Source organism: Schistocerca cancellata, chromosome 5 (genome assembly GCF_023864275.1).
Source record: "Schistocerca cancellata isolate TAMUIC-IGC-003103 chromosome 5, iqSchCanc2.1, whole genome shotgun sequence".
Taxonomy (NCBI): Eukaryota; Metazoa; Arthropoda; class Insecta; order Orthoptera; family Acrididae; genus Schistocerca; species Schistocerca cancellata.
Window position 1 is genome coordinate 92300490 of NC_064630.1, and position 12330 is coordinate 92312819.

General features: G+C 40.9%; 1 protein-coding gene across 1 annotated transcript in view; it reads left to right on the plus strand.

Annotated features, from left to right (window-relative positions):
* The window catches only part of LOC126188380 (Down syndrome cell adhesion molecule-like protein Dscam2), a 445363-nt gene that overhangs the window by 345403 nt on the left and 87630 nt on the right, over nucleotides 1-12330 (plus strand). Inside the window, exons 17-18 of the mRNA XM_049929979.1 lie at nucleotides 553-708; nucleotides 808-925. Of these exons, the coding sequence (XP_049785936.1) occupies nucleotides 553-708; nucleotides 808-925 (274 nt within the window). The remainder of the gene's footprint in view (nucleotides 1-552; nucleotides 709-807; nucleotides 926-12330) is intronic.

Below are 12330 nucleotides of genomic sequence, written 5' to 3' on the forward strand. Positions count from 1 at the left end.
CTTTGAAGTGATTCCTCATGCTCCCTACTCACGTGATCTGGCTCCTAGTGACTTTTGGCTTTTTCCAACAATGAAAGACACTCTCCGTGGCCGCACATTCACCAGCCGTGCTGCAATTGCCTCAGCGATTTTTCAGTGGTCAGAACAGACTCCTAAAGAAGCCTTCGCCACTGCCATGGAATCATGGCATCAGTGTTGTGAAAAATGTGTACGTCTGCAGAGCGATTATGTCGAGAAGTAACTCCAGTTTCATCGATTTCGGGTGAGTAGTTAATTAGAAAAAAAATCGGCGGCCTTAGAACTTGAATGCACCTTGTATTTTGTTATGGCTTTATTAAATGCAAGACTATGAAAGTCAGGTACACATCACTTCAACATTTCTTTCTTTCATTTTCCCTGAGCCTAACTTAGTCCCATTATTATTTTAGTATCTAGAAGAAGGTGCTGTGATGATTTTGTACTTGTATTTTGTGTTGTTTCTTTCTGTATTTGCCTATAATTAATGTGTAGAGAAGTCAAAATAGTGCATATTTTTTTTTATTTTTTATGCAGCCTCTGACACGATGGAAACAAAGAAAACAACAGCTCTCACTGCAGTTCTTACTGGTCTAAGAAAATTCACAAATTATAGTGTTCAGGTGCTTGCGTACACAAGAGTTGGTGATGGAGTGATTACACATCCTATTTACTGCAGTACAGAAGAGGATGGTAAGAACAGATTTCACATTGACTGGTGTGAAACGGTTTGCATATTACATAGTTCTTGTACATTGTACAGATTGAACAACATGACTGCTTATTTTCCAGCTCCAGGTGCACCTGCTGACATTAAAGTTGTAGTAAAGTCACCACAATCCTTGTTGGTATCATGGTTACCTCCAACAGAGCCTAATGGTATCATAACACATTACAATCTCTATACCAGGTAAGGTCAAAATTGTACAAGATTTTCGTGTTACAGTAATGGAATTTATAGGATGATCATTGAGTGTGCGTAAAGGCCTGCTGTGTGTGTGTGTGTGTGTGTGTGTGTGTCTTGACCACCATAAATAACTGTTTGTCCAGATGCAAATCACAAAATGTTTCAAGCAAATGTTCTTTAGCCATTAGGGGGACATCAATCAACATGATTGCCTTCATTGAATCTTTTTTTTTTTCTTTTTTACAAAGATATGAACAGCGGTATGACGTTTTTTAAATGGCACCCAGTATTTTTTATTCAGTAATTCATTTCCTCTCCTAAAGACCTATTCAAAAATGTATCAGAGTGCACCACTCACTGAAACACAATGTTATTAATCACGTAACACAACATTGACATTGATGCTCCCAGCACTTAGTGTGAGTACTCAGGGTAATGGAACACATCCACGTGCTGATGTTGACAGAGGACAAATGTAAACATAAGTAGAATGCACATCCATCATTTCGTCAACCATCGTCAGTTGAAGGTGGAAATGCTACTCACCTATGGGGAATGTAATTGCAATACTGTTTTCTTATGTACGGGTAAATTAAGTACAGTAGTTTAGTCCATTTAAATACTGTTGTGTAGAGTAGGCATACAGTAAAGGCTTTCCTTCCTACAAACTGCATCGACATAACGATTCTTTTATTGTTGTTGTTCAAGGTAGGCGAAATGCTACGCAGGCAGTGGAACTGCACAGCGAGTGATATCCTGACAAGAACCCACCTTCCCGACAGATCTTTTCTCGTCTTGTTGCAACGCTTAAGGAAACGGGAAGTTTCAACCCATGATAATGCAATCATCGTAGCACTCACACAGACAAAGCTGCCGAAGTTACTGTTTTCGCTTCAGTTGCTACGAATCCACATGTGAGCACGTGACGGCTTGAACACAAGATTGGCATTCCTAAAACCAGTCTGCATCATATTCTTAGATGTCACCAGTTCCATCCTTACCATGTACACCTACATCAAGAATTGCATGGGAATGCTTTCCAGAATCATTTACAGTTCTGTCAGTGGGCACAGCAGCAAATCTTCGCCAACCTGAATTTCTTCTCCAATATTCTATTTACCAAAGAATGTCCCTTCTCAGACAAAGGACTGGTATATACAAGGAATATGCATTATTGGTCCAGTGACAACCCATGATGGCTTAGACAGGTGGAGCATCAGTGTCAATGGAGAGTTAACATCTGGTGTGGGATGCTTGGTATTACAATTATTGGCCCTTATTTCATCAGTGGTAGACTAAACGGCACAGCATAAGCCAACTTCCTTAGGCGAATTCTTCCTCCTCTTCTGGATGAAGTGCCGCTAAGAACAGAGAATGCTTATGTGGTATCAACATGATGGATGTCCAGCACATAATGCCTTGCGTGCGCATCATGTTCTGAACCGAAGGTATCCTGCCAGATGGATTGGTCAAGGAGGAACAGTTACTTGGCCTGCTAGGTCTCCTGATTTAAATCCTCTGGACTTTTTTTTTTTGGGGGGGGGGGGGGGGGGGGGGTGCGTTAAAGACGTTGTATATTGCGATATTCCAACATCTCCAGAGGACACTGCAGAAACGTATCATGGTTGCTTGTAATTCTTTTCAGCAGGTAACAATGGAAGCAGTAAATAATTCTTTCATTCAATGAGTGCACCAGTGTATTTGTGTCCAGGGTCACCACTTTAGTACTTTTGAATGTTCTACTCCTAGGCAGTGGTACAGGAGAGACAAAGTGTTATGTTTTTACTTGGTTTTCATTTGTTTTCTGACAACTCCAGCAAGTGGACGAGTTTGTGATCCTGGGCTCAAAGTCAGTGTTGTGTTATGTAATTAATAATGTTGTGTTTCAGTGAATGGTACACTGTGATACATTTTTGAATAGGTCTTCAGGGGAGGGAATGAATTACCGAATAAAAAATACAGGGTGCCTTTTAAGAAAAGTCATACCGCTGTTCATATCTTTGTAAAAAACAAAGCTACAACAAAGGCAATCATGATGATTGATGTCCCCCTGATGGCTAAAGGACATTTGCTTGAAACATTTTGTAATTTGCATCTGGACAAACAGTTATTTAGTGTGGTCAAGATAAATCGGACACCCAGTATATATGTGAGAACTCTTGAAGAATTCTTGACCAATTGACTTTCTAATTTTAAACAGTACACTCTATTAAACATTCAGACAGACATGGACTAAATATTTTTTTTTAAACTACAATTTACACATTTTCTGTTAAAACTTACTGCGAGAAAAAAATGCTCTGCTGTAAAAATCTGTGGTTTCATTTACTTTTGTCATAGCTAGGTTCAACTACAGTAGCAGGGTATTTAAACCATAAGAAAAATTGTTCCTCTCCTGTATATTATTTACAGCAATATAATGAAAAGGATAGTTGCTACTCACCATATAGCAGAGACACTGAGTTGCAGAAAGGCACAACAAAAAGACTGTCAGAAAGTTAGATTTCAGCCAACAAGGCCTTTGTCAAAAGTAGACAATATACACACAAGAACACACTCATGCCCATGCAACTCACATGTACATGACCACATGTCTGACAGCTAGAGCCTGACTGCGCCAGAGACTGTGGTCGTGTGTGTGTGTGTGTGTGTGTGTGTGTGTGTGTGTGTGTGTGTGTGTGTTGTCTACTTTTGACAAAGGCCTTGTTGGTCAAAAGCTAACTTTCCAACAGTCTTTTTGTTGTGCCTTTCTGCGACTCAGCATCTCTGCTATATGGTGAGTAGCAACTGTCCTTTTCATTATATTGCTATATATTATTTAGCATTATATATTTTTTGAACATAAGTTGTATACACAACAATATGCTGCATTGTTTCGTTCCTTGCAGATGGTTTTCACAGAAAACAGAGAAGTTCTATTTCTGGCTTATCGGCTTATGATTAGAATACTACTACAGAATCTGAATTTGCAATAACAATAAACAAAGCTCAAGACCAGAAAGGAGGGGAAGAGGAGACAGACAGACAGGGAGGGGTTTAGGACATACAACCAATTCTCATTTCTTCTTTTCTTTGATTTCCATTTAACCAGACTGAACCACAGCAATGTGTGCACAGCTACAGCTAGTATGTGAATAAATGTGGTCATGGAAAGTTCTGATAGAATTAAATAACTTACAAGTAAAAGTAGCAACACACACACACACAAAACTACATTGTACCAGCACAGTGAAGCCATACAATTGTAAGTGTGTGTGCATGTGCATGTGGGTGTGTGCACACACCTACACCTACATATATGTCTCCATGTGAACTCAAGCTTGAAAAAGCTCCAAGAGCTAGCAAAGTTTTCAGTCATATCTATGTGTATGTTGATGACTCGCTGTTTGGTGAATTGTTACCTTTGCTCCTAAATTATTTTTATATGGATAAGACAGTAGATGTTTCTAAAATATTGTTATATCCTGAGTGGTGAAGATAGAGGAAGGATGTACCTGTAGCAACTGCAGAAGAACAGTCTGAAAAGTAGTTTCGTTGCAGTTATTCAAACTGAAAGTGATAATTCTTCTGGAGAATAGTATATTCCCTTGGCTGGAATGAAGTTCTTGGACAAATAAACACACAAATGGCTACTGCCTCCAGGCGCTAAGACCTGACTGCGATTGCATCTGGCATGAGCAGCAATCCTGCTGCAGTGGGTGGTGGGGCTAAGAGGGAGGCATGTCGTAGGAAGAGTGAGGGATAGCAGTACAGTTGTGGGGAAAAATGCCAGTGCTGCCTCTGAAAGCATGCAGTGACCTGGTAATGGCAGGATAGGGCTGGTAGGCACAGCATTGGGAGGCTGTGCTGAGGAGGAGGAGGAGGGGAGGGGGAAAGAGAGGAGAGAGAAGTATAGAAGAGAGAGTTCTCACATACATAGCTCAGAAAATCTGGTGTTGGTGGGAAGAATCCAGATAGCACAGGCTGTGAAGTAGTCATTAAAGTGAAGCACATCATGTTGGGTGGCATGTCCAGCAACTGAGGGGTCCAGTTGCCGCTTGGCCACAGTTTGTGAGTGGCCATTCATGCCAATAGACAGCCTGTTTTTAGTCAGGCCCATGTAGACTGCAGCACAGTGTTTGTGGCTAAGTTTGTAGATCACATGACTGCTTTCACTTGTGTCCTAGCATTTGATGGGGCAGGAAATGCCAGTGACAGGACGGGAGGAAATGGTGGTGGGAGGATCTATGAGACAAGCCTTGCATCTAGACCTACTGCAGAGCTCTGAGCCATGAGGCAAGGGGTTGAGAGCAGGAGTGGAGTTGGAATTGACAAGGATGTTGCATAGGTTGGGTGGGTTGTGGAGTACCACTATGGGAAAGGTGGGAATGTAATGGGCAGAGTGAGAGATGGTTGAAAGCCTGGCAGAAAATGTGATTCAGTTGCTCCAGTTCTGGGATGTACTGATTTACAAGATGAGTAGTGATGTTCTAATGTAAGTAAGTAAATACAAATAAGTATTCGATACTTTGTTTTTAACTGAGTACTTTTATAATCAAAGCATTCTTTCGATAAAGTACTTGTATTGAATCGACTCTTTATATGTTGCAGTATCCAAAATAATATCAATGATTAATTTTTCATCAACAGAACTGTACAGTGTCACACCAACTGTTAAAGAATGCAGGAAGTTTTATTGTGATACCTGAAGAAAAGGTAATGGTTAACTGAATTAAACTGTCATTTAGCCATTGCTAATCTGTTGGATCCAAGGTTTAAAAACCTGCATTTTCAAGATCCAGCAGCACATAGGTGAGCCATACAATAACATAAAGCATTGTTTATGAGCCAAAAGGCAGACCAACTGAACTGGAGGAAGATGCTCCTTCTTCATCTACTGTAACACAGGGATATGATTTATGGAAACATCATAGACAGCTAATGCATGGCTGCAGAATGAAAAAGGAAACACACCAACTAGACAGAATGTCTCGTTGTTTGTCAAACTCAGTAATATCCTTAAAATGCAACTCACCTGCAGCACAGGCATACATGAAAGATATTTTTCCATGTTTATGCGAATATGCTCAACAATAGCCTATCATTGTTGCAACATCTGTATCTGTGAGTGTTTACTTTCAAAATCTGGTGCAACTACAATTCAGAATAGAAATAAATTGTCTCCTGATATTTACAACAATTGTTTTTTCTGGGAAACCTTCCAAAAAGGTGACATTTTAGTTTAAAGATTATCATTAATAAAGGAATAAAAGTATTTAATGTGTTTTATTTGTTTTTACAAAATAATTAACAAAGTAAAATATTGTATATACTCAGCATTACTTCAGTAACTTAAAAAAATTACATAAGTACTGATATTATTAGGTGTCGATACTTTTGGAGTACTTGTGTGAGTAACATCATGGCATGACTTGAGTACTACTCATTCGAGTTGGTATCAGTACTCTGGTAGTATCAGAACACCCATAGAAATGAGTGCTCCTTTGTGATCAGACTGTGAGTATGAGGGGGTGCTAGATGACTGTGGAAACAAAGGGAGATCAGTTTCTACACAAGTTTGGGAATGTAATTCAGTCTGCGAAGGCATCAGTAAGGCCTCTGATTCATTTGAGGACTGCTCCCTATTACAGATGCAATGACTTTAAGTGGCTAGGCTATCTGGAAGGGATTTCTTGGTTTGGAATGTACGGTAGCTGTCAAAGTGGAGGTACTGTAGGTGGTTGGTAGGTAGGTATGATATGGATAGAGTTGCTGGTGTAGGCATCCTTGAGGTGGAGGACGACATTGAAGAAGGTGGCTTGTTAGGCTGCGGAGGACCAGGAGAAGCTAACGGAGGAAAAGTTGTTGATGTCCTGGAGGAATGCGGATAGGTTGTCATAACCCTCAGTCCTTATCATGAAGATTTTGTCAGTGAATCTGAACCAGGTGAGAGATTTGGGATTCTACGTAGTTAGGAAGGATTGCTCTAGATGGCCCAGGACGGCATAGGATGGTGCCACGTGTGTGTCCATTTCTATATTACATATCTGTTTGTAGGTGATGCTTTCAAAGGAGAAGTAATTATTGGTGAGGATAAACGAGACCGTTTTATATATATATATATATATATATATATATATATATATATATATATATATATATATATATATATATATATATATATATATATATACGAAGGAAAAATATACCTAAAAACAAAGATGATGTGACTTACCAAATGAAAGTGCTGGCAGGTCGACAGACACACAAACGAACACAAACACACACACAAAATTCAAGCTTTCGCAACAAACTGTTGCCTCATCAGGAAAGAGGGAAGGAGAGGGAAAGACGAAAGGATGTGGGTTTTAAGGGAGAGGGTAAGGAGTCATTCCAGTCCCAGGAGCGGAAAGACTTACCTTAGGGGGAAAAAAGGACGGGTATACACTCGCACACACACACATATCCATCCACACATATACAGACACAAGCAGGAATATTTAAAGACATATTTAAACTCTTTGTCTTTAAATATGTCTGCTTGTGTCTGTATATGTGTGTGTGTGCGAGTGTATACCCGTCCTTTTTTCCCCCTAAGGTAAGTCTTTCCGCTCCTGGGACTGGAATGACTCCTTACCCTCTCCCTTAAAACCCACATCCTTTTGTCTTTCCCTCTCCTTCCCTCTTTCCTGATGAGGCAACAGTTTGTTGCGAAAGCTTGAATTTTGTGTGTATGTTTGTGTTCGTTTGTGTGTCTGTCGACCTGCCAGCACTTTCATTTGGTAAGTCACATATTGAAATGAAAATAAGACAAGTAGATCTTTTTTAGCAATTTTATTTTTACATGGGAGCCCGTACCTTAACCTTTTTTTTTCTACATCATTCCCACCAGCATTAAGGCACTTACTGTATTGTACATGAAGCTTTTGAATGCCATCCTCATATAAATCTGCCCTTTATTAGGTAACATCTGCATAAATCACATTCTTGACACATGAGGAAACACATTACATAATGTCAAAATCATAAATCATCTGTTGTCTCTGTCTTTTTCATCAACTTTCTGCACCAAATCGTCATTACTGACTGAAGGTCATCCTCTTTGTTCCTCATCATCCACACTCGTGGGCCATCTTTATAAGTTCTCACCCAGTTCTGTACCATCCTATTACTCATTATGTTTCCTCCATACACTTCATTATGTTTCCTCCAAACGCTTCACTGATCTGACAATGAATTTCAGCTCCTTTCACACCTTTGCATTAACATGTATTTCACAGTTGTCGGGCTTCTCAACAGGAGGAGGAATTTTAAATACTCAAAAATAAAAGTAAACATGCTGAATATCGGTGACAGTTATGTAGAAAAGTAGTTTGAAATACAAGCTCTCATGTAAAAATGAAATAACTAAGAAGAGTGTCCCTTCAGATTTACATTTCAAAAGAGTACTTACTTAAAAAATGCAGCTTGCAGTTGGCCATAGTGATCAGGAAGGAAGTTGTAGATTTGGAGTCAGTCAGGCATTGGGAAAGTAGTGTTCAGTAGCAGAAAGGCCATTGGCAGTGGGGATGTTAATGTAGAGGAAGGTGGCATCGACAGTGTCGAGCAGATGCCAGGTGATAAAGGAACAGAAACTGTGAAGAATCGACTCTCCAGACTTCTTGCCCCTGTACCACCCAGCACCACGCGTGTCACTGTCGATGCAACCTCCCTCTACATTAACTTTCCCAATGCCCACGGCCTTGCTGCTGTTGAACACAGCTTTCCCAGTGCCCAACTTACTCCAAATCTACAACATCCTTCTTGTTCACAGTGTTGTTGTTGTTGTTGTTGTTGTGGTCTTCAGCCCTGAGACTGGTTTGATGCAGCTCTCCATACTACTCTATCCTGTGCAAGCTTCTTCATCTCCCAGTACCTACTGCAACCTACATCCTTCTGAATCTGTTTAGTGTATTCATCTCTTGGTCTTCCCCGACGATTTTTACCATCCACGCTGCCCTCCAATACTAAATTGGTGATCCCTTGATGCCTCAGAACATGTCCTACCAACCGATCCCTTCTTCTGGTCAAGTTGTGCCACAAACGCCTATTCTCCCCAATCCTATTCAGTACCTCCTCATTAGTTATGTGATCTACCCATCTAATCTTCAGCATTCTTCTGTAGCACCACATTTCGAAAGCTTCTATTCTCTTCTTGTCCAAACTATTTATCGTCCATGTTTCACTTCCATACATGGCTACACTCCATACAAATACTTTCAGAAATGACTTCCTGACACTTAAATCTATCCTCGATGTTAACAAATTTCTCTTCTTCAGAAACACTTTCCTTGCCATTGCCAGTCTACATTTTATATCCTCTCTACTTCGACCATCATCAGTTATTTTGCTCCCCAAATAGCAAAACTCCTTTACTACTTTAAGTGTCTCATTTCCTAATCTAATTCCCTCAACATCACCCGACTTAATTCGACTACATTCCATTATCCTCGTTTTGCTTTTGTTGATGTTCATCTTATATCCTCCCTTCAAGACACCATCCATTCCGTTCAACTGCTCTTCCAAGTCCTTTGCTGTCTCTGACAGAATTACAATGTCATCGGCGAACCTCAAAGTTTTTATTTCTTCTCCATGGACTTTAATACCTACTCCAAATTTTTCTTTTGTTTCCTTTACCGCTTGCTCAATATACAGATTGAATAGCATCGGGGACAGGCTACCACCCTGTCTCACTCCCTTCCCAACCGCTGCTTCCCTCTCATGCCCCTCGACTCTTATAACTGCCATCTGGTTTCTGTACAAATTGTAAATAGCCTTTCGCTCCCTGTATTTTACCCCTGCCACCTTTAGAATTTGAAAGAGAGTATTCCAGTCAACATTGTCAAAAGCTTTCTCTAAGTCTACAAATGCTAGAAACGTAGGTTTGCCTTTCCTTAATCTTTCTTCTAAGATAAGTCGTAAGGTCAGTATTGCCTCATGTGTTCCAGTATTTCTACGGAATCAAAACTGATCTTCCCTGAGGTTGGCTTCTACTAGTTTTTCCATTCGTCTGTAAAGAATTCGTGTTAGTATTTTGCAGCTGTGGCTTATTAAACTGATTGTTCGGTAATTTTCACATCTGTCAACACCTGCTTTCTTTGGGATTGGAATTATTACATTCTTCTTGAAGTCTGAGGGTATTTCGCCTGTTTCATACATCTTGCTCACCAGATGGTAGAGTTTTGTCAGGACTGGCTCTCCCAAGGCCGTCAGTAGTTCTACTGGAATGTTGTCTACTCCGGGGGCCTTGTTTTGACTCAGGTCTTTCAGTGCTCTGTCAAACTCTTCACGCAGTATCGTATCTCCCATTTCATCTTCATCTACATCCTCTTCCATTTCCATAATATTGTCCTCAAGTACATCGCCCTTGTATAGACCCTTTATATACTCCTTCCACCTTTCTGCTTTCCCTTCTTTGCTTAGAACTGGGTTTCCATCTGAGCTCTTGATGTTCATACAAGTGGTTCTCTTATCTCCAAAGGTCTCTTTAATTTTCCTGTAGGCAGTATCTATCTTACCCCTAGTGAGATAAGCCTCTACATCCTTACATTTGTCCTCTAGCCATCCCTGCTTAGCTATTCTGCACTTCCTGTCGATCTCATACGTATTCCTTTTTGCCTGCTTCATTTACTGCATTTTTACATTTTCTCCTATCATCAATTAAATTCAATATTTCTTCTGTTACCCAATGATTTCTACTAGCCCTCGTCTTTTTACCTACTTGATCCTCTGCTGCCTTCACTACTTCATCCCTCAAAGCTACCCATTCTTCTTCTACTGTATTTCTTTCCCCCATTCCTGTCAATTGTTCCCTTATGCTCTCCCTGAAACACTGTACAACCTCTGGTTCTTTCAGTTTATCGAGGTCCCATCTCCTTAAATTCCCACCTTTTTGCAGTTTCTTCAGTTTTAATCTACAGGTCATAACCAATAGATTGTGGTCAGAGTCCACATCTGCCCCTGGAAATGTCTTACAATTTAAAACCTGGTTCCTAAATCTCTGTCTTACCATTATATAATCTATCTGATACCTTTTAGTATAGTGACCAACTATAATCTTCTTTGAAGGCATCACCTACAAATAAATCCATGGTACAACCAGAGGCACAAGCATGCTAATCTATTCATGGACCATACTGAAGGATCCATCCTAACCATCCAAAATACCAAATCCATTACCAAGTTCAGTTTTATGGGTGACATCTTAATGATCTGGACCAACAGTGAGGATATTCTATCCCCATTCCTCCAGGACCACAGCACCTTCTTCCCCTAGTCACTTGGTCCTCAGTTCAGCGAGCCACCTTTCTTACTGCCAACCTCCACCTCAAGGGTTGTTACATCAGTGCCTCCAGCCACATCAAATGTGTCACCCATCTACAATATCTCCGTTTGAACAGCTGCCACCCATTGCATGCCAAGAAGTCCATTTCACACAGCCTAGTAACATGACATCATTGCATCTGTAGTGACAGGTAGTCCCTCCCCAGTTATACCAATGATGTCATTGAGGTCTTCACAGACCAAAATTACCTTCCCAATTTTGTCCCGAAACAGATCTCCCCTGCCTTGTCTCCCCAGTTATCTATCATCTGCCACATACTCCTCTCATGACTCAGTACCACCCAGGACTGGAGCAACTGAATAACATTCTCCACCATGGTTTTGACCATCTCTCAACCTGACCTAAAAAGAGGAATATCCTCTCTGTTATCCTCCCCATACCTCCCACATTGGTATTCCTCCACCTGCTCAATCTACACAACATTCTTTTCCATCCCATCTTCCAACTTCTTGCCTCAGGGTTCATTCCCTGCAATACATCTGGAAGTAAGTCCTGCCCCATACATCCACTCACTAACACCTACTCCTCTCCTGTCACTGGCATTTTCTACCCCATCAAAGGCAGGGCCACCTGTGAAGGCAGCCATGCGATTTACAAACTTAGGTGCAACTCCTGTGCCACATTGCATATGGACCTGACAACTAACAAGTGGTCTGTCTACATGAATGGCACTGCCAGACTGTGGCCAAGAGACAACTGAACCACCCACTTGCTGAACATGCCACCCATCATGACATGCTCCATTTTAATGGCTGCTTCATTGCCTGTGTCATCTGGCTTCTTCCCATCAATACTAGTTTTTCTTAATTACACAGGTGGGAACTCCTCTCCCTAAAACCTACAACATATGTCATATGCTTCATTCCCATAATCCTCCCCCCCCCCCCCCCCCCTTTCATGCCGCAACCTATGCTAGTCCCTCTTTGTCGCCTACCCATCCCTTTCCTGGCTCCCAGTACTGTATACACATACTTTCTATACCACTTTCTTCTCTACTTCCCTCCCCTCCCTTTCATCCTCCTGCTCCCTCCCCCCTCCAATTCCA